The sequence below is a fragment of the Vanacampus margaritifer genome, chromosome 18 (assembly GCF_051991255.1).
Source record: "Vanacampus margaritifer isolate UIUO_Vmar chromosome 18, RoL_Vmar_1.0, whole genome shotgun sequence".
NCBI lineage: Eukaryota > Metazoa > Chordata > Actinopteri > Syngnathiformes > Syngnathidae > Vanacampus > Vanacampus margaritifer.
In genome coordinates, this window is record NC_135449.1 from 2,016,557 (window position 1) to 2,042,177 (window position 25,621).

The window sequence follows — 25,621 nt, forward strand, 5'->3', positions numbered from 1 at the left end:
AGCATGACCATTGAGTGTCTGGCTAGCCGCTACCTGTTAGCATCACCAATGAGTGTCTGGCTAGCCGCTACCTGTTAGCATGACCATTGAGTGTCTGGCTGGCCGCTACCTGTTAGCATGACCAATGAGCGTCTGGCTAGCCGCTACCTGTTAGCATGACCAATGAGCGTCTGGCTAGCCGCTACCTGTTAGCATGACCATTGAGTGTCTGGCTAGCTGCTACCTGTTAGCATGACCGATGAGTGTCTGGCTAGCCGCTACCTGTTAGCATGACCGATGAGTGTCTGGCTAGCCGCTACCTGTTAGCATGACCGATGAGTGTCTGGCTCGCCGCTACCTGTTAGCATGACCAATGAGCGTCTGGCTTGCCGCTACCTGTTAGCATCACCAATGAGCGTCTGGCTAGCCGCTACCTGTTAGCATGACCAATGAGTGTCTGGCTAGCTGCTACATGTTAGCATGACCAATGAGTGTCTGGCTCGCCGCTACCTGTTAGCATGACCAATGAGTGTCTGGCTCGCCGCTACCTGTTAGCATGACCAATGAGTGTCTGGCTCGCCGCTACCTGTTAGCATGACCAATGAGTGTCTGGCTAGCCGCTACCTGTTAGCATGACCAATGAGTGTCTGGCTCGCCGCTACCTGTTAGCATGACCATTGAGTGTCTGGCTAGCCGCTACCTGTTAGCGTCTGGCTGCCGGCTGGTAAATTTGACAGCTTACTTGAATTATTTTTCAATATTCTGGACCAAGGCTAATTTGCAATCCAATCTCCATGTTTAAAGGAAGGGAATGTGCCTTAAATTGCCCGTTGAGGTCTTTTCATTATTTAAATAAATGCAACTTTTTTATAAAAACATTTTTGCCCATTAAAAAAAGAAAACATTCGACTCAAAATGTCAAACTGAGCCGTTTAGATCACAGAAACACAACTTAAAGTTATTAATACCTTATTTTGCACATGAAGCGTGTACAAATAAGAATGTTTCTGCTCCCCTGAAAACAAAACAAACGAGACCATCCGTTTGCTGCCAAGGAGGCGAACGCGCGAGTGCTCATTTGAATAAATCTCGCCACAGACGCGGAGCTTGTGCAAGGATTCTGTCTGGAATCTCCGGCTTCCACTTGACGACACTGGACTCTGGCGCAATAGGGGGGGGGGGGTGCTAGGGGGGCGATAAGGTGGGGGGGGGGTGATGGATGACTTAACCCAGAGCACTTCTTCTTGTCACAGCTGACCGGGAATGAACCGCACATGCTGGCGCTGATAGCAGACAACGCCACGCTGAGTGCATGTTTGTGTGTGTGTGTGTGTGTGTGTGTGCGCGCGTGTGTGTGCGCGTGCGTGACGATGATGCACGACTTGCTGCTGCTTCGTAAAAAAAAAAAAAAAAAAAAAAAGCGGCTCAGTGATACCAAAAGAGGCCACACAGAGCATAAAAACTTTCTCCCACTTCTGACACATTTGGAACGTTTTTCTTGTATATACGTCAACATTTTGCAGTAATAAATTTAATAATAATCCAATAAAATAAAAATAAATTCATTCATTAAATAAATATATATAATACTATTTATTAATTCATAAATTATTTATAATAAATACCAGTACATTAATTAAAAAATAAAACCTTTGTGGAGACTGGGGTCAAGTTGTATTTTACAATTTTAAAAATGTGCACAATTTCACAAGTGACTTCATGTTAAAGATGAGTTGGCTCTTAATATGAAAAGAAAAATTGCACTGAGCTGTCACCAATGCCTTACAAATGCAATTATGCCATCTAGTGGCAGAAAAACGACCTTAACACAAATCAATATCACACATCAATTTTATGAATTATTATGAAATGACTATCAATTTTCACTTTTATGTTAAGAGTATGAAAACTTAAAAACTATTTTATTGTACATTTAGAACAGATATAAGGTATGATTAATCGTCAGTTAACTATTGAAGCCATGTGATTGATTACGATAAAAAAAATTAAATTAATCGCCTGACACTCTACTTGCATATATGGACGGGATTTTTTTGCCTGACCTGAGTTTGGAGCAGGTGCATTGGTTTCCAGTCTTGTCCAACAAGCTGAAGAGGAATTGTCGTCCCGTAGTGTTTCTGCTTGGCCGTTGGTCTGTGTTGAGAAGCCCGACTCGCTGCAAGAAAGAAAACCGATGAAGAAGAGGGCGGTGCTTTCAAAAACAAAAAAAGAAGAAGAAAGGAATATTGAGTTTGAAACTCCTGATGTTATACGAGTAGATATGCAAACTGATGTTGGAAGTTTGACGAAAATTGGTCTGGCTGACTTTGACCTTGAATCGGATTTCATTCCTAATCGCTCGGGTTCTTTGCTACGGCTTACAGAAGTGGTAGCAATCGGTAGAGGTGGCAAATCCAGGTCCAGAAAGTAAAAACCCTGCCACAGTTTGGCTTTAGCCCCTAGCTAGTTAGCTCCCTCGCTAGCTCCCATGGTGTTCGTTTACCTGCTAGGGAGCTAACTAGTTAGGGGCTAAAGCTAGCTAGCCAGCGCCCTCGCTAGCTCCCATGCTGCTCGTTTACCTGCTAGGGAGCTAGGAAGCTACAGGCTAAAGCTAGCTAGCCAGCGCCCTCGCTAGCTCCCATGCTGCTCGTTTACCTGCTAGGGAGCTAGCTAACTAGAGGCTAAAGCCAAACTGTGGAAGGGTTTTTCCGTACCTACCTAGCTTAGCTAGCGAAGGGCTAAAGCCAAACTGTGGCAGGGTTTTACTTTCTGGACCTGGATTTGCCACCTCTGGGAACTTATAAAACACTGACTGCACTGCCTACGTTACAAAGAGTGTCGCCGAGTCTCAATAATTTAAAACCGCTTGAAATAACGCCACTGTAACTTTAGAAAGACTTTTGATCGGTACTATGGACCTAAATGATGTCAGAATTGGGTTGGTCAAAGAATGTGTCTCTTGGTGGACGGTACAGCGTCCAGGCTTTGCTACGAAAAAAAAAGGCCGAGTTCAAATTGGGTCGATTGGTGGGTCGGTTGGTCGATATAGATTGATCGGATGGCGGATGGATGGAGCTACACAGGTCGGACAGATGGATGTTCTGCAACTTGGACTTCGGTCCCAACAGCAGCGTCCGGGCTGCGTCGCAGGGATTAGTTTGGTTCCCGACAGGCTTTTTTCTCTCTCTGCGTCTCTCTCGGTTTCCATGTGTGTGCCGGGACGACGGCTCTTACAAAGGCTCACATTCGTCGGCGGCGAATGTCATTCACAAGCGTCCTACTTAGAAGGCAGACGGACACAGACTCGAGTCTGACACGGGAACGCCAAAAGCCTCTCGCCGTTTCCTAAACTTCCAAACAGCCGGAGGGGTTTCGTCGGCGCTGTTTGTCACCGCGGAAACACACCAAATTGACCGTTTGCTCGCCCTCGTCTTCCAAGTATAACATTCTGTCAAAACAGCAGAGAGGGGGTGGGGGGGGGGGGATCTGCGTTTGGCGCTTCCGCGACAGCCGGCGGGACTTTTGACGTGTAACTTGGCTGGGCTCTCTTGACGTATTTGACGGGATTTATCCTCAGCTGACAAGTTTGAGAGGGGAACGGAACAAGCCAATCTTTTTCCAACTTTCAGAGATGATTCAAGTCAGTCAGGTGACTTTGAAGGCGCCAGCGTCCAACGCTGAGAAGAAGATCGCCGCTGGGCCCAAGTGGGAAGGAATGAGAAGGTCGCTTGTCTTTCAACGACATCGGAATCGATTCTCTGTCTTCTCAAACGGTCTTCGTTGTCACACAGCCGGACTTTCAGCATGCTCGGTTGCCAGGGAGATCTGTTGGCTACTTTTTAGGGCAGTGTCTCAATTCTAATTTCATCCATCGATTTGATTTCGATTCACCAGAGTTCCGTTCAATTTAGATTTTTTTTTTCCTGATTCAATTTGATCTTCCTCACTTCAATCCGATATCGGGTAATTATGGAACATCAATTCTTCATAACTCATTCACTCAGCAGCCATTTTTCACTGAAGCAACCACCCTTCGCTCCCCGCTGTTTTACTGGATTTGGACTGATTTTGCAAGTCCCACAGAATATTTTGTTCTATTGCTATAAAAACATGGAACCTACCAAAAGAAAGATGTTTCATCAGAAAAAAAGTATATTTTTCTATCTGTTTCCATCTTGCAGCAATTAGCATTAGAATATAGCTAAGTGTCATCATTATTCACAAAAACACTAGAGGAAAAAAAGTATTTTTGCAACATGGCCCTGGTTGATCTCTTATACTCTTTCTGCCACTTGCTGGCCATTTTTTGTAATAACTAAGATTGCTTTAAGATGCCTCTTCAGGTCAGAGGCTGCATCAAAGCCTACTGTATGCTCTAAAATAAAATTTAAAAAACGAGGACCCCCCCCCCCCCCCAAGAACTTTTAGTACGGTCGATTGAGACTGTCCTTCTCCTATTACCAAGAATCATGTTTATTTTAATGAGATCTGATCTAAATGGTTTAAGGCGGATCGAGTCAAGGGTCCAACTGGTCTGCCGTTTTTTTTTCTTTTTCTCACTCGCTAATAAGCCACAGCTCTGCGAGGTTGACCCCCCCCCCTCCCCTCCCCATATTCGGTCTCCCATGACTCACCCTGCTTAATTGCTGAGTCGGCGTATTATCCGGCATTAATAACCCCCCAGCTGAGCTTTGTTCAGCGCAGAAAAAAACACCTCTCGCTCTCTCTGGAGCTCATCACGGTGGCTCACCCGAGCTCGGACCCAGCGGGGGCGGGGGGGGGCATCATTAGTTGGTGGAATAGCGTATGGTCGCATCGAGCTCACGGGTAAACACAAGCGAGGACAGGATCCCGTAAAGGGGGGGAGACCAGTCCTGAACACCGTCCTGTAAAATTCCCGAGGTTTTGTCGTGGCAAAAACCGTCAAGCGTGTTCATTTGTTTGCCGCAAAAAAATAAATAGAGGAGGAAAACCCCGGGTCTTATTTACACGTTCAATAAAACTAGTGTGCGAATAAAGTCCGTCTCTCCACACGGTAGATAAGCTCCCTTTATTGCGCCGGTCGGTGTACACGCCGACACCTTGTTCCGTTTTTATATGAGCAAAAATAAATCAGCGCTCGCTGGTGGACACGAACGTGAGACGGTAGCAACGAAATGCTGCTTTGTGGAGGTTTGGTGGACCGACGCTGGCGGCTTGCGGCTCGTGCAGGTGAAGCGAAGGTCGCGCCACGCGAGTGATGTCGCTAGACAAGATTTTTTAGAATCGATTCATTTATCAATTATTCTAATAGGCTAATTCGATTCATTTTAATTTGGCATCATTTTGCCCTGATGACTGTTTGTTAACCAGTGATTGGTGTTAATTTCATACTCTGTATTCGTATCGTGTAAAAAAAAAAAAAAATGATGTTGTAGTATGTTAGCGATTGGATTTTGCAAATGTCTTATTTTGATGAAACATAAGATAATCCGCCTTCTTTCGGTTGATATGCTGAAATCTGAGGATTTGGAAAAAATGGCTCCAAACGATTACACGATTATTAACATAGTTGTGGATGAATTTGGTAATCGATTACTTGCCGACGAAGCGATTGATTTTGACGGCTCTACTCGACGCAGCCGCATTCGATTTAGGCTGAGAGAAACTTTTGAACGTAAGAAACCGCATGGAGGTCGTAGCGTCGCTCCACAAAGGACGATTCGATTTGTCCAAGTGGAACCATTCGATTGATTCGATTACGGTTCTGCCCAGTTGGAGAGACGCAGTGACTTTTTTGGAACGAACTTGTCTCTACTGTAAATGTGCATTTTCTTTCTAAAGACATCTTTCTCTCGCATGAAAGACAATATCTCGATATATTCGATTGGCCCGGTGTTTTTTTTTTGGGCTCTGCAATGATGGGTACGATAATTCATCACGGTGGTAAACAAAAGCGAGGGGCGGCGGCGAAGGCAATTGCGGTTCATTGTTTTTGCCCGCAAAGGTCGTTTATGAAAGCGGATCATCCATCAAGCTCCTCTTTGAATTAGCATCATTTGTTAGCACCGCGATACGCTTGTCAATCACGGTGAGCGCGCCACACCGGCGGCTGCGGGTTCGCGTCGCCTGAATTTCCCCCTCCAGGGATTATTATGAGTCAAATAAATACGTCGGAAGAAGCCATCTATTTTGTTTTTGGCGTCCTCGTTGGGACTCACTGGAGTCCAGCCAAGCCCGACGGATGGCGAGAGGGCGATCGGTCGCCGGTCAATCACGGGGCACCGATAGACAAACGAGCATTGGCGCTCACGTTCAGACCGATGGACAATTTAGGACGTCACCTACAAACCCTGCAGCCGAGATTCAAACCCGAACCTCAGAACAGCAAAGCAGACGTGCTAACCACCACAACACCGTTGTTGGTAAAAGTCATTTTCCTGGATGGAAGGCGCTCGTGGTTGCGCAATTGGTGACGGCGCCACCTTCAACTCATCACGATGCCCTCATTTATTCCACACGCCGTTTATCCCTGGCACGTTTCCTTCTTGTGGATCACAAGTGAAAGCGTGTCCTGCCGTGCTCTTATTTCTATAACAGATTCCTGCTTTTCAAAGACTTTTTTTTTTTTTTACGTATGAATAATCTCAAGAACCTTTTTAATCCCAGATTACTGTAATTAGGGCTACTTTGCCGACTTTTTTTTTTTAGGTAAAAACAAACGAGTCGGCAAAAAAAAAAAAAAGTATAATTTGTTTTGTTTTTTTAGATAAGCAAACTTCAACGAGTCATTTCATACCTGTCGACTGGGGGGGGGGGCTGCAAGGCGCAGATAAATCTGCAGTTTGTTTGCTGGAACGAAGTGAGCGGGCGAAAAGGCCGTCAGGGGTGAATTATTGATGGCGATGGAAAAGGTCGCCAGCAGGCAGCAACTCTACGGATTTGCCACAATTGTGGAGCCCAAAAACAAGGACGGGCGAAGTTTTCAGTCTTTGTTTGATCCCGTGTCGGCCGTTCACCGGCCCAAAGAAATTTGCCTTCTTTTGGGAAATGAACAGGCGAGAACATCACGTCAACATTTGAAAAAAAAAAAGCCCAAACACGATGACATCATAGCATACCAGCTAATTCATTCAATAAAAGCAAAAGAGACTCTTGGAAAGAGTCTATTAAAATGTGGCATTGAAGTCACATTTGGTTTTCGCATTGCGGTCGTCCTTGGAAGTGACGATGTCGCAAAGTCCTTCATTCATACAGTTCGTTTTATTACCAAAATGTCACCCAAATTCAGTACGTCATTAAGATGTCCTCAGTTGACGTCACTAGCAAAAATCAATGAACAAAGATACAGATCACTGTTGTTGACTTTTTTTTTGCGTTTTTTTTGCGCTCTGGCCAAAACCATGTCTAACATAAAACATGCGCTTTGGTGCCATCTGGTGGCATCTCCGTGGCAAGGACTTTAAGTTGAACCGAGGGGAGAAGCGTCATTTCGTCCTTTTTTTGAGCGTGGCCGTCAGTTACTCGTGGATTTCCGCGACGTTCGTATTTGGAAATCACAAACAATCGTTTTCAGCCCAATAAAGTGAAATGGGATCATTTCCCACGCCACTTGGATGTGGTTGGGGGAATCCATTGTGGCCAAACGGATTCAAAAAGGGAAAAAGGGCTTGGTAATGAAATGGAATGTGTTGAGGGTGTGATTATTTTTCCAAGCCATAATCAGGACATTTAAAACCCGGCTCCATCTCGTGCGAAATAAGCTTTCATGGTCTTGTTCTCGACCCCCCGCCTTTTGTTATAATGAAGCCATTCACTGTCACGGTAGCGGGACGTTGGCACATAATCACCGTTCGGGGAAACAAACGGCCCCGCAGCCCAAAAGTCATCTCGGCCTCAGCGAGAGGTTTTACGCCAGCGCCGGGCGACGAGCGCCGCCGCCAAACTCCTCCTCCTCCTCCTTCGCCGCACTTAGCCTGAGCGATGAAGGTCAGCCTCTGGATGGCCAAAAGTTCATGTTAATGCGCTTCAAGTGATGGATTTCATTTACGGCCGGTTTGGACGCCAAGCGGGCGTCTGGCAGCCATTAAAAGGGAAACGCTCAAATCGGACAGCCTAGTGAGAGGGGGGGGGGGGGGGGGCAGCTCGCCACAGGGTGGCAGCCTCACAAACTTGAACCGAGACTGACACGCGGATTGAACTTTGACCTTGTTGGGTGCACTCAAAGCCATTTTAAAAGCATTGTCATGCATCTTAAGCGTTTATTTGAATTCATAACTTTACTTACTAAACTTATTAAAGTAGTGGTACTTATTTGCAAGTTTAACATTGCAATTAATCATAAATAAAAGTACGGATTTATTTTATTTTGTCGTATATTTTTCATGATTGGGCTACAAATGCCCAAAAGAATGTGTATGCATTTGTATATATGTATATATATGTATATATATATATATATATATATATATATATATATATATACATTAAATTAAATTAAATCATTGATTACAACTATTTTTTTTCTTACTGCTTTCTGGATAAATATCTTTGAGTATCCACAATATTATAAGTTATTATAGAACTTAAAGTTCTTATGAACTGTCGCTTACCCAACAGATGATATTTTAAGTCTTTTATGTTCCCTCAATCAGTGGCGTGCTTCCATCTGTTTCCATTTCCATGCACAAAGCGACACACACGTTGCACGAATATTGGGAGATTTTTACAATTGAATTAATTTATTTATTTTTTGCATCGTGAACTCGTGCGTGCACGTCGCATCCGGCCGTACGTCTTACCTCCCGCAGGGTGACGCGCGCTCGCGCACAGACACGCCAGAAGTGCCGTCCAAATCCCCAAGTTGCCGCCGGTCATGGCGCTGCCTGCGCGGATCATTGCGGCCGAAGCGTCATCTTCTTCATCATCTTCATCCTCCTCCTCCTCATCCAGCGAGTCAAATGACGTCGTGAAACGCGATCATGCTGGAAGGGAAATCCCGGGGACGGCGAGACACCGTTGAGGAGTCCGTGCCGAAGCCGGCGCGAGAAAGGAAAAAAGAAAAAAGGACGGCCAGTGGAAGGGAGTGAAGACCAAAATGAGAAATGGACAGAAGAAAGAAGAAAGGACGAGGAATGAGAAGAAGTGTTTTGTGTCTTGTGTGTGACTGACCATGTGCGAGACGAAGCGCGCAGGGTCATAAAGCCCGCCCGACAGGAAGCCAGCAAGTTTGCCTTTCACAATAAGACACGGGCGTTTCCAAACGGGACCAAATATCAGATTTTTTTTTTGTATTAAATTGCTTACTTATTTAATACATAATTTAAGTGAACTTAACTTACATTGTTGCTCCATCACTAAAGAGTGACCCTCCCCCTTTTTTTCTAGTTGTATGGAGTACAATAGCAGCCAAACTGAAGCAATACTAACTGAACCTCACTTTTCTGTCATTTTTTTCTGAGAAGATGAAGCTTCTTTTCATGGGAGCGGCCATCTTGGAAATGGGGGTTTGCACAATGTTGCACTGCTGAATCAGGAAAAGCGCTGAATGCAAAAATTACAACCACCTTGATGGAGGTACATCCATCCAGGTATGTCCTGTCTTCATTTTCGTATATTTAACTTCAAAATTGGCAAGTTAGCCCACTTTTGGTCTCAATAACTCGGTTGTGCTTCTCCACGCACACGCATTCGTGCACTTTGGCTGAGCGGTGTAATAAATAGGCAGTGTGCGGCTCGGACAAAGACGCCATTCAAGCCGGCAACTCTTCATTAAAATGTGGCGAAGAGGTCACATTCAGCCATCTTGCCGCTTCATATTGTTTCGCACAGCAATTCTGCATGGCACTATAAATAGTCAAGTAGAAAATATTGCTAATAGTGTACTTTAAAGAAACACACAGTAATGACATCATTAGACAGAATGCAAAAGTTGAACACTTTTTGCTACAACACAAATGCATATTGTGCTGCTCTTTCTGGTGCGTGCGTATTGCCCACCAGGGGGCAGTATAATACAGTGCTGCGGTTCTATTGCATCCATAGAAATTCCAGTCTGCCGCCATTCAGTTGCTGCTCCTGTGTAGGATCTGGTCCAAAAGTTTCTAGAAAATAGAAATGGTCATTACTTACACATTGGACATAAAATTAAGCACAGCAGCCCCAAATAAATGAGATCAAGACTTTTGCGTTGTAGAGCTGAAATGTTTCAAGCAACTCTCAACACGTCCCCAGCTCAATAATGGGCACCTTTGTTCCATTGTGGACAGACAGGAAGTGCAGGGCAGGAGGTCAAAACACATCAGTGTAAGTGATTGTTTATTATACTGCGGGTGTTAATGTCGGACCAAGCAGACTCTAAAATCAATTTCAACCACAAAAATAGGAGCGTTGTTTGGTCAAAAATGGGCAAATGTGCGGCAACACTACCCTCTAGTGGAAATGACTGGTTAGCGCCGCTCCAAAGAAAATTCAAAGTATAAAAGCGGTCACGTATTAAATAATTAAAATTGAAAGTATTTTTCTAAAAGCCAAAAATATTAGTCAGAACCCCACAACTCACGCTGCCAAAATACAATTAACAGTGGTAAAAAATAAAATGAAAATAAAAGTATATATAAAATAATACCCAAAAAAAATATTCAATGAAAAATCATCAATTACTCAGAACAGATTTGATATAATTTCTGGGAAACATATTGGACAAAAAGGGAAAATAATATTAGCCAGAATTTCAGAACTGTAAGTTGGACCTGCATGCGACTCACTAGTCCACTTTGCTACCAAAATACGAGACAAAAACACCCAAAAATATTTAATGAAAAATAAAAGATAATACAAAAATATTAGGGTGGGGAAACCTTTGTAAATTACACAAAAAGACCAAATTATTGGGTAAAATAAAATAAAAATATTGGGTAAATAAAAAAAAAGTGTTGTGTGCAGTATATAAGTATTTATTTATTTATTGTACCTTTTTGAAAAGCTCCACTCGCTGTCTGTTGGTTAAACAGGCCTCCTTTTTCTTCTCTTCCTCTTTCTTCCTCTTCACGTCTGTTAGTGTCCTGGCAGATTAAAAAAAAAAAAAATCAATCAATAAAATTCCAATACAGTATAATATTACCTTCATAATTAATGCATACATGACAAAATTACTGACCGATTTGATTTAAGATCTTTGGCTCTTTCGCTGTATTTGAACAGATGATCTAGAAAACACAAAATCGTTCACAATACAGTATTTATACTTTGATCATTTAGAGTATTGACATCTTAAATTATTCATGCACTTTAATATAGTCTAAAAAAATGTAACATTATCGTTTAATGCAAAATGCTTAAAACCGTAAACTAAATAAAAGCACCAATTGAAAATGTAGTATTCCACAATAGCCACAAGGTGGCAGTAAGCGCATTCATTTAGCTGTATACAAAAGGAATAAGATACAAATATGTACACAAAAGTCATGTTAATGAGTTATTTAGGTGTGTGTTAACTATAAACCATTCTCTACCAGTTAATCCTATAGGGGGTTATCTGATTTAGTTCCTAATGTACATTAAAGCTTCTTCATTTCAATACAAAAGACACAAATTACTCCCATTTTTGTGGCATGTTAACGAGTTACGTTAAGTATTATAGTGTCCATAAATGCTGATTTCTGTTGATTTTTTAAATACAAAGCACAATTCATGAGCTACTATTTCATCAAATGACCGTTGCTGGAGTGTGTCTGCTGTTGGGCCGCTCTTTGTCTGCGCGTCGCCAGCGTTTGTGGGCCTCCTGCTCGGGAGCGCTCCTTCCTCTCCTTCGCCCTCCTCGCCATCTTTTGCACGCGTTCCTGCGAGCGGGCGATGAAGCGCGGCCTGGACCTCCGTAGCGCCTCCTGCACAGCAGCCAAATAATATTAAAAAAAGGAAAATATTTTACTAGCATACTAGGTTGAAATTACCTGGGTGGGGCGGGATATTCCCCGTAAATAACCAGAGTGTGTTTCCATTTTGTGGCTTTATTAAAAACACTGAGAATGAGCAAAACAGTGGCACATCTATTTCCACTTTGTTTGTTCTTTGGGAAGACGGCTTCATGTTTTGGTGGCCTTTTGATATAAAAGCTGATAAAACGGTGGCGTTACATCCGAATGCCACCAGGGGCTGGACAATATAGGAAGCCCTTGTAATTACCCGTAAATGCCACAAGATGGCAGCAGGGCTCATATTTTCTGGGTAATGAAGCGCTTCCCCTCATTGTAATAATAATACATTTAATTTGTAATGCACTTTACATTTAAAAAAAAAAAAAAAACCTCAAAGTGCTAAAGATGAGGGTTAAAGCAAATTACAGTAAATAAAACCTTAAAATTAAACAGTAAAAAAACAAACAAAACTCATAAGCCTTTTTAAAAATTTACAAGTTGTTTCAATATAATTCTCCATCTTCTGATTGAATTGAAGTATTTGGAGATTCGGCAAAATGAGCATTCAACATGTTTTCTGATGTTCTCACCTGGAGAGAAACAGTATGACGTGATTTTTGAAGGTCAGGAGTGGGCGGCGCGTTGTCGGCACGAGGCTCGTCCCGGTGGCCGCGTGCGTCTGTGCATTGACCCCCGTCCGTCCCCGCCGCCGCCGCCGCTGAGGCAGAGACACTCGTATTGTTTTCACTTTCATTTCCACATGCCTGGCGGACGCCGTCGTCGTTGTTCCACAGCCCGCCAGACCAGCCGGGCGGGCCCATCAGATTCAATCAAAGGCTGTGAAAGCCAAATTGCGGCGCTTGCAACCTTTTCCGCTCATTGTGACTGAGATCAATGTTTAATAAGACTGGGAAGTGATTATTACGTTTGAGGAGTAATAATACCTGAATTTCCCGGGGGGGGGGAGGCGGCGGCGGATTCCCCCTCCGATGGTTTCTTCATACTGAGCTGCCTTTGGAGTTTGATGTTGGCGATGATGGCGGCGGCGTTTAGGGCCAGGACTTCCTCTGGAGACTGATGAGGGTCTGCAATGCAAGAAAATAAAACAAAAATATAATTTTTTTTAATCTTTAGGCCTTGTTCAATTTTAGAAGCTTGTTGGTCGCTGCATACAGTTTGCTGCATTTTTTATTTTATTTTTGAACTACCATAATTTCTTAATTTGTCATCAGTTCATTGATAAACGTTTGAACCCGTCAAATTTCCAGTTTGTTTGCACAGTCAGCAGGTTGTAAAGTTACCTGAAAAATGACATTTGTTTATATTCCGGCTACAGCGATGCTTTGAGATGTGTTTGCACTTTTGTGTGTCTGCTAGCTTAATGCTAACATATCGTTTAAAACACCATGGACATGCTAATCAGAGGTGGCAAATCCAGGTCCAGAAAGTTAAAAAGAAAACTGCCACAGTTTGGCTTTAGATGCTACCTACCTAGCTAGCTAGCTAGCTACCTAGTTTGGCTCCCATGGTGCTTGTTTACCTGCTTGGGAGCTAGCTAGCTAGCTAGGTAGCATCTAAAGCCAAACTGTGGCAGTTTTTTTTACTTTCAGGTGCTAGCTAGTTAGCTCCCATGGTGATTGTTTACCTGCTATGGAGCTAGCGAGCTAGCTAGCGAGCATCAGGTGCTAAAGCCAAACTGTGGCATGGTTTTTACTTTCTGGACCTGGATTAGCCACCTCTGATGCTAATAAATAGCATCGGTAGTTTCAGGTGAAAATATGTGTGAGTGAGCACTTCGGCATGCTAATCAGAGGTGGCAAATCCAGAGGTGGCAAATCCAGGTCCAGAAAGTTAAAAAAAAAACTGCCACAGTTTGGCTTTAGATGCTACCTAGCTAGCTCCCTAGTTTGGCTCCCATGGTGCTTGTTTACCTACTTGGGAGCTAGCTAGCTAGGTAGCATCCAAAGCCAAACTGTGGCAGTTTTTTTTTTACTTTCAGGTGCTAGCTAGTTAGCTCCCATGGTGATTGTTTACCTGCTATGGAGCTAGCGAGCTAGCTAGCGAGCATCAGGTGCTAAAGCCAAACTGTGGCATGGTTTTTACTTTCTGGACCTGGATTTGCCACCTCTGATGCTAATAAATAGCATCGGTAGTTTCAGGTGAAAATATGTGTGAGTGAGCACTTCGGCACTTTTACGTAAGATAAATCAAAACTATCAGTGGCTTGGCGGCAACATGTTTCATCCGTCAGCGATGGTGCGATAATGCGTTGGCTTGAAGTAGAACAACATGGTTAGCATCTCATCAATGACACATAATACGTCTCCAAATTGAGATTCGGCTGCTTTTTTATGTGACGGCGCGCGGAAAGAATATTTATTCGCCTCACATTGTGAATGAGCAACACGCACGCTGGCTGGCTGGCTGGCTCGCTCGCTCCTGCTGCTTCGTTTGCATAATCAAACAGATTTGTTGGTGCGAGGACATCATGCTGACTAACATCTTTTCCCTCAAGGACACCAGCGAGGTCCTTCAAGTAGCAATATTTTGTTGTTGTTATTATTTAATATCACAGAAGATGATTACACGACAGAAAACTGATTGTCAGTTTAGACCACCCAATTTTGTTTTATTATTATTATTATTTTTCATTAGTAATAGCGCTTGTCGTCAAGATGGTTGCTGGTGATCTGAGGTCTATCCCAGCCAGGGCTGGAGTGGCCATCTGGCATACAAGGCAGATGCCCGGTGGGTCGGCGTCTTTTAGGCCCGATGCAGTGCTTTTTAGTTATTATTTTTCCTCCGTGTTACCCCAGGAGACTGGCCCACAATCCCATGTGACTTTGGGTGAGAGTTCGGAGTACTCGGACACTCCACGCAGGAAGACCAGATTCGAACACAGAACCTCTCAGTCGTGAGGCAAAAATGCGAACCCTGCTACAAAAGCAAAGGCCGATATCACAGCAGAGGAATCCATTGGATAAAATTAAGTCAGTAAAGAATTCAGGCCCCGAAGTGTTTTGCAGCAAGACAGAATTGCACAAAGTATTTTTAGAACTTGGCAGCTTTTCAACACACACACACAAAAAAAAAAGTGCTGACAAGAAGAAGCCTGTCAAACTTACCCGGAGTTTGAATGAGGGTGAGGCACGGAGTCGAGCTCCACCTGGCGGCAAACGCCCCCTGGTGGTCTTTCCTTGGAGTTTGCGGTAAACTCTCCTGAGGAAGCCCCAAGCTCCATTTCCTGACAGTCGGTCTCTTGGGTTCTTGTCCAGAATTCTCAGCAGCAGCAGCCGACTCACCATTTTGTATCGGAGACTAGGGGTGGGGCCAAAAAATACATTCTCATAAGAATCGCGATTCTCACTTTCAGAATCAATTTTATTGAAATTATTTTATACTGTATGCACTATCTTGTTTGTGTGTGCCTTTATTGGGAGCGCTGTTCACGTTGCACACAATTTGGCCACTTAGGGGCAGTGTGGTTCCGTGCGTTCTGATTAAGAGGCGATTCGGCGGAATGTGCTTCAGAACGGGTATGAGGTTGTGATCTGTGCACATCTCAGTTTCGTTCTCCTCGCGAGCAAAAAGAAGAATTAGCGTTAGCAAGTCAGACTGGAGTCGAATTGAAAATCGATTCTAAATCAAATCACAGACCCAAAATTCGGAATCGAATCGTGAGACATTCAAAGATTCTCAGCCCTACCGCAGTCGTCGTTTCAGCCTCGACGCAGGCGGATCTTTCCGGATGCTTCCATGTCCCGTTTTCTTTGCCATCCACGGCGACGCTGTTCCTGCACAGAATCCCCGGACTGTAACGCTCCTTATGCTCGGTCACTTTGATGATTGCGGCCTTTCTCGGGAGGACGAGCGGCGCCGAGCTGACGGTCGTCCTCTGCTCAGTCACTTTGACGATGGTGGCCTTCCTCGGGTCCATGTGCTCATCGGGCCAAGGGTCGGCGGTGCAGCCTCCGCGAGGCCGGTCCGACGCGGTGAGGCTCGCCGAGCGGTTGACTTTCCGGCTGGAGATGGTGATGGATGAGAATCCAACCTTGGTGCGAGGGATGAGAGTGGTCGCCGCCGACGTGGTCTGGATGTGCGACGGTTGCAAGCTGTGGCGCCTGCACGGCGCCACGGGCGGGGCGCCGCTCGTTCTCCGGGAGGGATCGGACACCTCGGAAGGCGCCGGTGGACTACGTGACGGCGCTTCTTCGACTCTGGTTGCTTCCCTGTTGGAGTCTAAGGGCGGAATATTTGAACAGGAACAGGAATGAAACGAAATTGAATCAAATGTGGAAGACGGGTGACCTACCAGGAGTGAAAGTGCTCCGTGGGGGTTCTTCGACCCTGGTTCTTCGGACGAACTCCTGATGTGGGTCCGATGGGATTTCCGTCGCGGGTTGGCTGCCTCGAGTCCCTGACAGCCTGTTACTGTTCCAGCCTCTTCTCAGCGCTTTCCAGATTCCGGGCCTTTCATTTGCAGTGCAGCTCTGTTTGCTTTGCACCTGGAGATGAGATTGGAAACGAGTTCAGGATGCTGATCCCACCCGTGTCTTGAGGCAGCATTGCACACGTTGCCCCCCCCCCCCCCTGCAGAAAACGACCATCGTTTGAGTAATTAAGCGTGAGGTCTTGACTGCTTTTTTTTCATTTTATTTTTTTTAAATAGCGGGTCAGCTGCCTCGCCTTCCTTCAGGGCTCAACTTTTTTTTAATTCTCCAGTCAGATGACTCTTGGCTCCACACAGCCGATGCCCCGCCAGCCACGGAGGCAGCGAGCGAGACCGATGCGGCGTCTGCGACTTTTCACTCGCAGAATAACAACGAGGAAAGCAAAAAAAAAAAAAAAAAAAAGTGTCACGTCTTTAGAGGCTTCTGACACCGTTTAGCGAGCGCACGAAGGAAATACTGATGCGCTGTGTCTTGGTTAGTCGAGTGTTCTGGATTAGATGGTTTACAAAAACGAATGTACTAGTTGGTTAGAATCTAACATTTCAGCAAGGACGGGAAAAGTAGACAATTGGGGTCGACCACTTGGGATACTTACCAGGAAAACTACAGAACTCAGTTTTTTTATATATATTGTATGTAACAAACTCATAAAAGACTCTTAATTTGACAAGCTTTTGGATTTTTTATGTCAATATCCTGTTCCCTCCATGCTTAATTTTTGGAGTCGTCATTTTTATGTTATGAGCTTTTATTTTGTCGCACTTCCGGCAGTGCAGGAAGTGCTATCCATTAGAGTTGTCTTTACATCGAACAGGAAAAAAAGAAAACGGTCCGTGATTTAACGTGTTTTTGACTGAAAGGCCGATTTACGTTGTTGCCGTCTGAGCACTTAGCTGGAATGAGGACAAAGTATTTGTGTTGTTTTATTGTGATTTTTCATGACGTGAATTACTTGGAGAAAAAAAAGAAGTTTTTGTGTTATTTTCCATTGAAGTTAAGCTCATGGTGGCTTGTCATTAGTAGTTGTTTAATGCTACTAGCTGTCTGTTTTAGCTAGCTTGTTCACACGTACTACTGAAAATTGTGTTGAAGGTATATTTGACATATTGACCGAGGTGAAAAACACACGTGTAAGGTCAGGTACCTGTTTGATGACGGGAGACAAGCGGTCGGGGGTCTTCCACGTCCTGCGCTGACTCCTCTCCGCTTGGCCGTCTACGAGGGTTTGTATCGAGGCAAAACAAACGGTCACGCCACCCACTCCTCCTTCTGTCTTCCACACGCACGCGCACGCGCATATCTTTGGCTCCCCTCACACGCGACGTGACAATGTTGACACTGTCAATAATGGATGTTAGCTTGGAAAAGTGAAGGACGCAGCAGCCAAGAGACGCTCGTCCCAGCAGTGTTTTTTCCCCGTACTGGGGTCCCGGGGCCCCCATGCGTGCGTCATACGCTATTGTCATTTTTTTCCACACTTTTTTTTTTTGCCGCGTAACAACTCCCACATAATACTTCTGATTTACACTGTTCAAACTTAAAAAAAAAAAAAAAAACACGCCTCTCGGGGGTATTTGTCGTCCATCAACTTTCTCATTTTCAATGGGACAGACGTTGAATTTTCCACGCCCACTTCCATACATGTAACTTCTCATTATTACCAGGTGTGTGATGCTGATCGGTGGCACAGTCGGTAAAGTGCATTGTCCGGTAACCAGGAGGTCATCGTTTCATAATTTATCTCTCAATTCATTTCGTAAGCATTCCAAGTTCATTCAGCGATTAGCGTTCCCAGAAATTGCACTTAGTCTAGTTAGCAATAGCAATTTCTAGTGTGGCACGTCATTTTAAAAAAGTGCACAATTGAAATCGAATTTACATAAATCTGACATGCATGCATGAATACAGTCGTTTTAAATGAACAAATTGCTTATTTTTATTTTATTATTGCAGGAATTTAGTCCTATTTATATTAATTTAGGCGTTCAAGAATATGACTTTTTTCAGAGAACAAATATGCCCTTTCCAGTAAAAAAAAATATATATATATAAATTTATGCGAAAATTCACTTATTAAACTTTTACTTTAATATCATGTTGACTTGATTTGTTATTGTAACATTGCCTTTTTTTTTTTTCTTCTAAAAAAGAAACCATTTTGTAATTGCTATGGCATTTAGTGGTACGCACGGTAGTTCTGTTTAATTGGTGTCAGGAACATGAGGGAGCCTTTGGAAGTAAAAAAAATAAAAATAAAAATGTCCCTAGGAAGGAAATGGAAGGAGCGCATGGACCCAAAACGACTTCTAAGTGTCATATTTCCATCTGCTGCTGCTTCTGTTGCCGTGGCGACGATCAGGGGATAACCCCCCCCCCCCCCCACATCCTCGCCCGCCCGCCGAATGTTTTGGAGATGATCCGCAGCCGTTCTCATTTCCGCGGGAGACACGTTTTGAAAATGGCACCACTTTTTTTTTTTTTTTCAAAATGTGATTGCAGCAAGAAAAACACAAATAATGTGTTTTCAGAGATGCTGCCAGAAGGGAAAGTGCCTCGTCGCGTTCCATCTGACTCACCCAATGTCTCATTTGGGTCTCGGCAACAAAACAGACCCCCCCCCCCCCCCCACCGGGAAAAAAAAGGCAGTAGACTAATTTGTGTCCCCTGAAGAATGTTGTCATGACTCCAGCGGCGTTGGTGCCCGCCCTCCCAATCGATTCCTTACGCCGAAGGCCCGTTAAGCCGTAGCTAAAGAGAATGTGGTGAAAATTGGCCAGCAAACAGGAAGACTTTTTTTTTTTTTGTCCTTTTTGGCATCGTTTGCTCATGACTATCAGGCAATTTCAAGTTTGGACGGCATCATATTTTGACGGCTTGACGCCCAAAAGACATCGAGGAGGCTGCTAGCATGTGCATGTTCCCGCCTGACATTTAAAGACTAGCATTTTTATTGATTCATTTTTTTTTTTTTTTTTACATGGGATTGGCTCATTGAAGAGATACTGTTGAATTGTAGTGTTCATTTTATCAGCCATTTTTTTAAATGTCGTCTCACTTTTAGTCCAATTTCAGTCACACTTGTTAGTTTTGATCACAATTAGCCAAATGCTAAATGTATTTAGCAGTCGTTGTCATTTATGATTCCGTTTTAAGAGTAAATAAAAAAAAAAAAACGCTTATGCTCTTAGTCCTGCTTGTACTTCCAGGGTTAGTTGAAGGACCGTTAGGTCTAAATTAGGGTTCAGGGTGGGGATTAGCGTAAAAGGGTAAAGGATTGATTCATTTAGCTTTGTAGCCTTTAGGTTAGACCTGAATTTGGCAATTTAACCCCTAGGCGTTATTGTGACCATTTTTGGGCTTTTTGTTGGTTCTGACCAAGCCATTTCAAAATAAAATACTGCCCACGGGTTAAGGATGTTTTTTTTTTTTTTTTTTTTTTAATAACAAGCCCCACGACACGACAGACATAATGATATTGTGTTTATAATCAACTAGCGTTGAGAAGGCAAAACCTGCCATTTACCTCGCTATCGATTATCTTTCATCTTCATCCAACCGCGCTTCTATCCGCCGTTTCCAGCCGCCGAGGACGGACGACTTTGATTCCTGCAAGCGGCTCTCGGATCTTGACGGGATAATCGATGTATAAACAAGAACGGGGTCGAGGGATCAAACCCGGGATAAAAGTGAGCGAGTGAAGGACCGCCGCGCTCTAAGATTAGCATCGGGACGGCGGCTCCTGCAATCAGTCGACATCTCGTCTTATCTTCCCGCCGCTCGCTTCTTATCTCTTTTTGTCACATTTCCCAGGCTAATGGCGCCCCCCCCCCCCCCCCCTCCGTCCAACGCGATCGCACCCGAGTGGCCGTGACGCCGCAACGGGCAGCAGCTGCACTCCAAATCAACTTGATTCTTTTTCATCATCCAGTCCAGTCGGAAAAAGGAGGCCATCGCGGCGCCGATTAGCGGCAGGTAACCTGCGTGGCACCTCAGCCTTGCAATACGTTCCTGTTCCTGCTGTGCTGAATGTGTTGTACTTGGGACCGAGGTGAGCACGAACCTTGATGCAGGCTGACGGTTCCTCGACTTTTCAGAAACGTCGGCGTGATGGCTTGCTTCAGCTTCACCTGATGGATGAAAATAAAACTGAAATTAGCCGCGGGAAATTACACTTAGTGATTCAAAAATCTTTGGAAGGGTAAGCATGCAGTAGACCGTAGACCGACACCCGGGATCGGAAATAAATACACGCATTCCAGGAAGTTCCCCAGTCACACACTGTGTAACGCTCGGAAAGAATCTGCCGCGCATGAACTAGCTTTTTCTCAAATTGTACTTCAAAGGAGTCGTAAACCTTGAAAAAATAATGCACAGTAAGCTCTTTTCCAAAAGATGCGTTCCCGCCGGAGGCCGCCGAGACTTCACGACAAGCGGCTCTCTGTGCCACTCTCCCTTTTTTTTTTTTTTTGTAAGTGTGCATTTTACCTTAAGACTAGCATGGCTAAGAGTCACAAAGCCTGAGAGGATTAACAGACAAAGTTGTGCTTAAAAAGGTGTTCTACTGCAAAGACCAAATGTTCTTAATTAACTCAATTGCTCCCAAAAACGTATATATACGTTCTATTTTAAATATGACCATGACCAAAGACGTATTTATACATTTTTATGGTTTTTTTTTATGCTAGAGCATACAGAGGGCTTTGATGCAGCCTCTGAACTGAAGAGAATGCTTGAGGCAATGGTAGTTATTCCAAAATATATATATTATATTCTAATGCTGTTTAATACTTTTTTCCTGATGAAAGAAGAGACTCTAATCTTTCTTTTAATAGGTTTCATGTTTTTATAGCAATAGAACAAAATATTCTGTAGGACTTGCAAAATCAGTCAAATTCCAGTAAAACAGCCAGGAGCGAAGGGGGTTGCTTCAGTGAAAATGGCTGAGAGTGAATGAGTTAAGGTAGATTCAAACCACCTGTCAGATCCTACACGGTTAGAAACAGAGGTGGCAAATCCAGATCCAGAAAGCAAAAACCCTGCCACAGTCTGGCTTTAGCCCCAGATGCTAGCTAGCTAGCGCCCTAAAAGCTAAACAAGCACCATGGGCGCTAGCTAGCTAGCATCTGGGGCTGAAGCCAAACGGTGGCGGGGTTTTTGCTTTCTGGATCTGGATTTGCCACCTCTGTTTCTAACCGTGTAGAATCTGGAGAATCTTTGGCCGCATCCATACAGTTTGTTTTTAGAAACACGGGTGGGCCTACTTTCTCTTCCCAAAGGGTCAACAATCTCCTTTTCTGGCAAACAATTGGACTTGATCTAAGTGTACTTTTGCCCAGACCAAAAAGGTGCAAGTGTGTTCCCAAATCCAAAACTCCGAGGGTCCGACACTGGACAACGTGGGCTACGAAACCTTCATTTCAGTTGGACGTCGGGTGCCAATCGGCTTACCTGGACAGCAGAGTGTGGCGAAACCATGTGTCTTTGGCCCTGAGAATCCTCCGCCTTCATCACTCTCCTTTGAACCGGCAGCCACCCGCTTTTCACCGGCGCGACGCAACTGACTTGGGACTGCTCCCTCTTTGGCGTCTGCGAGATACGAACCCTTTCCAGACTGCCGCTGCGCCCCACGGGGACAAAGAACTCGCTTTGCAGGGATTCCCGACTGCCCGTCGCGTTGCTGCGGGGCGACGAGACCCCGCTGAAGGAGGGGGTCCGGTAGGGTCTCCGGTCCCGATCGCTTGCGTCGCCATCGCCGTCCTCTTGCATCCTGCGGAGCTGCCGGAGCCACGCGTCCAGCTGCCCGCCCTCCACGGCGCTCCGAGGCCGAGCGGCTCGCCGGGGGACGTGGGAGGAGCTTTCCCCCTTGGAGCTCTGGGTCTCCCAGTGGAACTCGTCCCCGGACCTCCTCCAGCCCATCGGCAGGTGAGCAGCTGGCCTTCGCAGCGTCATCCCGTCTTCGGCGGCTCGGATAACCGCTGCCGGGTCTCCGCTTTCAAAGACTTTTTACACCGCAGGATCGAGTTTGCCAAATGCGTAACCGATACTTACCAAAAAGTGGACACGGCGTTTATTTCACTTGCACCCAACTTACTTTCGATGTACATAGTCTTCGAAAAAACGAGGTGCTGCAGGGCGCTGTCTCCAGCCCGGTCACGAAGCAGTACGAGTGATGCTCAGACAAACAAAAGAGTTACTGAGCACAAGCGCTGATCATCCGGTACGAGGGCGGGAGATGGGAGGATACGAGAAGGGGGGGGTCGTTTGAGAAGAAAACAAACACTTGTTGATTCCAGATCAAACCAAAAAAGAGGATTTCATCCTCTTTTTAAACCCTTCAAATGTGTTGCCACGGAACATTAGTGTTGCCAGGGATGCCATTTAAAAATATCGTCTCCAATGACACAATTAGAAATGTTATGCCATGACTTCAAAACAGCAGAATAGCACCCCCCCCATCTCTGGGATCTTGTGATCGGCAGATGACGCTGGTTTTGTCCTGGAGCCTGCGTCTGGACCATGTGACCCTCGCAAGGCCGTCTGAAGAATCAACAGCGATGCACATGACATGAGACGTCGATGGCGTCGAGTTGATCTAAAAAAAAATAAAATAAAAAATTGTCAAAGAAATTGGATTCACTTTTGATGTGTAATGAAATTCGGTGTTTCACAGGGGACGGAAAGGGGAACCCAAATGACTTGGAGGTGATTTCAGTTGTGCTTAAAATGCGAAGGCGCAACTTGCGGAATGAATTTGAGATTTTTTTTCCCCTCCTTTTAACCTTAAAACTGCAGGTAGCAATGAAAGAGCCCTGGAAGCCATTCCCCCCCCCCCCCCCCCGCTATGAATTCGGGAAAGATTACACAGAAGAAGTTTTGCAATTTTTGCGTGGCCCATCCATCCAGAAAACCTGCTTCCGATTGGACTGCGTCCTGGCTACGTATTAATGCAATCATAACGGACACCCGCTTTTGTGTCGATAAGTGAAACGGGCAGTTTTTCCCAGGGAGCACCAGTAAGTGAGCGGTTATTTTCAGGACCCCCTCGGGCATGTTCAGGGACCAATTTGTGTGATTTATTCGGGGAGAGAAAAAAATAAAATAAACACAAGCGATTCCAAGGAAACCGATGAAAACAAGATTTCTTTTGTACGTTTGGGAACGTCATTGTAATGTCAAAAGAGCTGACGTTGCAAATGTAAAATATTTTTGTATATAAAAAAAAAAAAAAGGTTTCATTATAAGCCATAATAATAATAACCATAACTTTTTTTTTTTTTAACTGCCTCATAACTATGTAACATAAAATAAGAGTTAAACAGTAATAAATTACCGCTTTCATTGGCACGTTCTGTCCAAGTGTGTTTTGTTTTGTGATGACTTTGGGCCTATCAATATACTTTACCGCTTTTAATGAATCTCTTCTCGTACTGTATATTAACCTCCGTAAAGCTGTTGTCTTTGCGTGTTTCCTTTCCTCGCAACAGTGCATAAAGCTTGTATATTGTTTTATGAGGGCGTAAAAGCACCCCCCCCCCCCAAAAAAAAAAAAACATTAGCCATCTGGGGTGTGGGCAAGGAGGGAGGCGCATAATTGAGAGGGCCCTCACGCAGCGTGAGAGCGCAACGTGCGCATAAACGCCAAACCAACCGCTGCCCGTGCCGTGAAGTAGCTGAAAAACACACAATTTAATCCGATTTTTGTCTAGTGCGCCAACAGTTGGGGATTTTTTATGTCTAGTGAATCGTGATTATTGTATATGGAGATGATGGGTAACAACATTTGTTTATCTATTACTTTAGGTTTGTATATTTTTGGACTTAATTGTCTGCATATGCCCCCCCCCAACAGCCTTTTGTGTCTAAAGACTTTCCAAAGTGCAATACAGTAGATGTCAGCAAGATGGTGATTCAAGGCTACATAAATTCTACCTAGTGACAAGTTACCAGCTAAAATATATACACGCGATTCTATTGGTCAATACACCTGCCGCTAAATGTGATGTCAGTTGTCTGTGGATCCTAGGGAATTTTGAAGTCATATGGTTTTCCGTTTTACCTCCCAAAAATTATTGGTGGAACGCATTTGTACGTGTATATATAAAAATAACAATTAATTACACTACAGTATTTAGTTGACTAGGATAACTAGGATGTGAAAAAAAATCAAAGTGATTTTACTGGTCCACATTACTCAACCCGCTGGCTCGCTAAAATGTGATTTCGGTTTATTGATAAGATCATTTATGAAGAAACACACACGTTAGAATCCATGATGGCCCATCACGAAGTCTGCCTAGCGACAAGTGACAAAACCCGATGAAAAGGAAAAATTCAAGCGATTCTATTGGTCTACATTGCGACATCTTGCTGGCTCGCTGACGTGATTTACGATTGTAGAGAATTTTGAAGAAATATATATATATTTTTAAATGTTATAACCCACATAAATTAATGGTGGAGCGCACTTTTGTTTATATCATAAAACGCCAATTCACATATACCAGAGCAGGTAAGTGTCCATTTTGATTAGGTGTCCGCGTGACCAAACCTTTTTCCACTAATGGTAATGTTTCTAATAAGCAAAACGCGTATATTTTGTAGTGATGTGTACTTAATGACGCTCAAATAAATACAAATATTCCACCAGTTTTCACTCCTTGTTGCTGTTTAGGATGCCTGCCGGGTGAAAAAAAAAAAAAGTTCCCGTGCTTCCCCCTGGTGGAGCCTCCAGTCAGCGGCGGAAAAAAAAACATGGCTACCCCGAGTAGCTGCTCAACTCTCGGCCAAAAGTGAAGCAAAAGTCCGGCGTTTTGCGAGCGACGAGTTCTCGGCTGGGGGGGTCTTGTTGAAACGGGGAAGGAGGTCGGAGGATGTCTCGCTGGGTGCCCACCAAGAAGGAAAAGTACGGCGTTGGTAAGTACAAGGCGAAAGCAGCAACTCCATCGTTAGCGCCTTTTAGCTCTGAGATTGAACAAGTTTGGGAAGCGAAGGGCGAAAGGGAAGCCGACGGTGAAGCCCACCGCGGACGTCACTCTCCGGGTTCGCCTTCGAGTTCGGAGAGCGCGTGAGTGGGTTTGTGGGGGGGGTGTGAAAGTGGGCAGAGAGTTTTGATGTGGAATTGATGAAAAGAGTGTTTTGACGTGGTGGGGAAGACGCTGGGAAATGTTGCGAGGCGCGCCTCGGCTGCTGTTTCCTGTGCGGACATTCGGTCGCGGGGGCCTCGCTGGCTCCTTCGCTCGCTTTCGCTCTCGTTCTCGCTTCCAAACTCCTCCACTTGAGCTTCCCGGGGGCAACTTT

The 25,621-nt window shown here is 44.6% G+C and overlaps 3 protein-coding genes across 5 annotated transcripts in view; 1 reads left to right on the forward strand and 2 right to left on the reverse strand.

The window, feature by feature from the left end:
• Nucleotides 1-9,687, reverse strand: part of adam12a (ADAM metallopeptidase domain 12a) — a 43,242-nt gene extending 33,555 nt beyond the window's left edge. For both annotated transcript variants that reach the window (XM_077551185.1, XM_077551184.1), the window contains exons 1-2: nt 8,760-9,687; nt 2,043-2,155 (exon numbers count right to left, since the gene is read on the reverse strand). In XM_077551185.1, coding sequence (XP_077407311.1) covers nt 2,043-2,155; nt 8,760-8,856 — 210 coding nt within the window. In that variant the 5' untranslated portion in view covers nt 8,857-9,687. The remainder of the gene's footprint in view (nt 1-2,042; nt 2,156-8,759) is intronic.
• A 139-nt stretch (nt 9,688-9,826) lies between these two features.
• c18h10orf90 (chromosome 18 C10orf90 homolog) lies at nt 9,827-25,097 on the reverse strand. Its single transcript, XM_077551196.1, has 13 exons — nt 24,969-25,097; nt 21,773-22,916; nt 20,385-20,451; nt 17,469-17,539; nt 16,186-16,378; nt 15,580-16,112; nt 14,999-15,191; nt 12,818-12,958; nt 12,464-12,591; nt 11,675-11,843; nt 11,117-11,165; nt 10,931-11,021; nt 9,827-10,061 (listed from the first exon to the last, which is right to left on the reverse strand). The coding sequence occupies exons 2-13, from the start codon at nt 22,271-22,273 to the stop codon at nt 10,023-10,025; spliced, it is 2,175 nt and encodes a 724-aa protein (XP_077407322.1). The 5' UTR covers nt 22,274-22,916; nt 24,969-25,097; the 3' UTR covers nt 9,827-10,022.
• Nucleotides 25,091-25,621, forward strand: part of dock1 (dedicator of cytokinesis 1) — a 104,606-nt gene continuing 104,075 nt past the window's right edge. For both annotated transcript variants that reach the window (XM_077551166.1, XM_077551167.1), the window contains exon 1: nt 25,091-25,237. In XM_077551166.1, the coding sequence (XP_077407292.1) occupies nt 25,195-25,237 (43 nt within the window). In that variant the 5' untranslated portion in view covers nt 25,091-25,194. The remainder of the gene's footprint in view (nt 25,238-25,621) is intronic.

What these genes read in the sequence shown, in the direction of transcription:
- c18h10orf90 (XM_077551196.1), bottom strand. Translation starts at nt 22,273, where the DNA reads ATGACGCTGCGAAGGCCAGCTGCTCACCTGCCGATGGGCTGGAGGAGG. An exon ending in ACGGAGCACTTTCACTCCTG is followed by an intron (nt 16,113 to 16,185) that starts GTAGGTCACCCG and finishes TTCCGCCCTTAG; the next exon opens with ACTCCAACAGGGAAGCAACC. An exon ending in CACCCTCATTCAAACTCCGG is followed by an intron (nt 12,959 to 14,998) that starts GTAAGTTTGACA and finishes CTTGCATTGCAG; the next exon opens with ACCCTCATCAGTCTCCAGAG.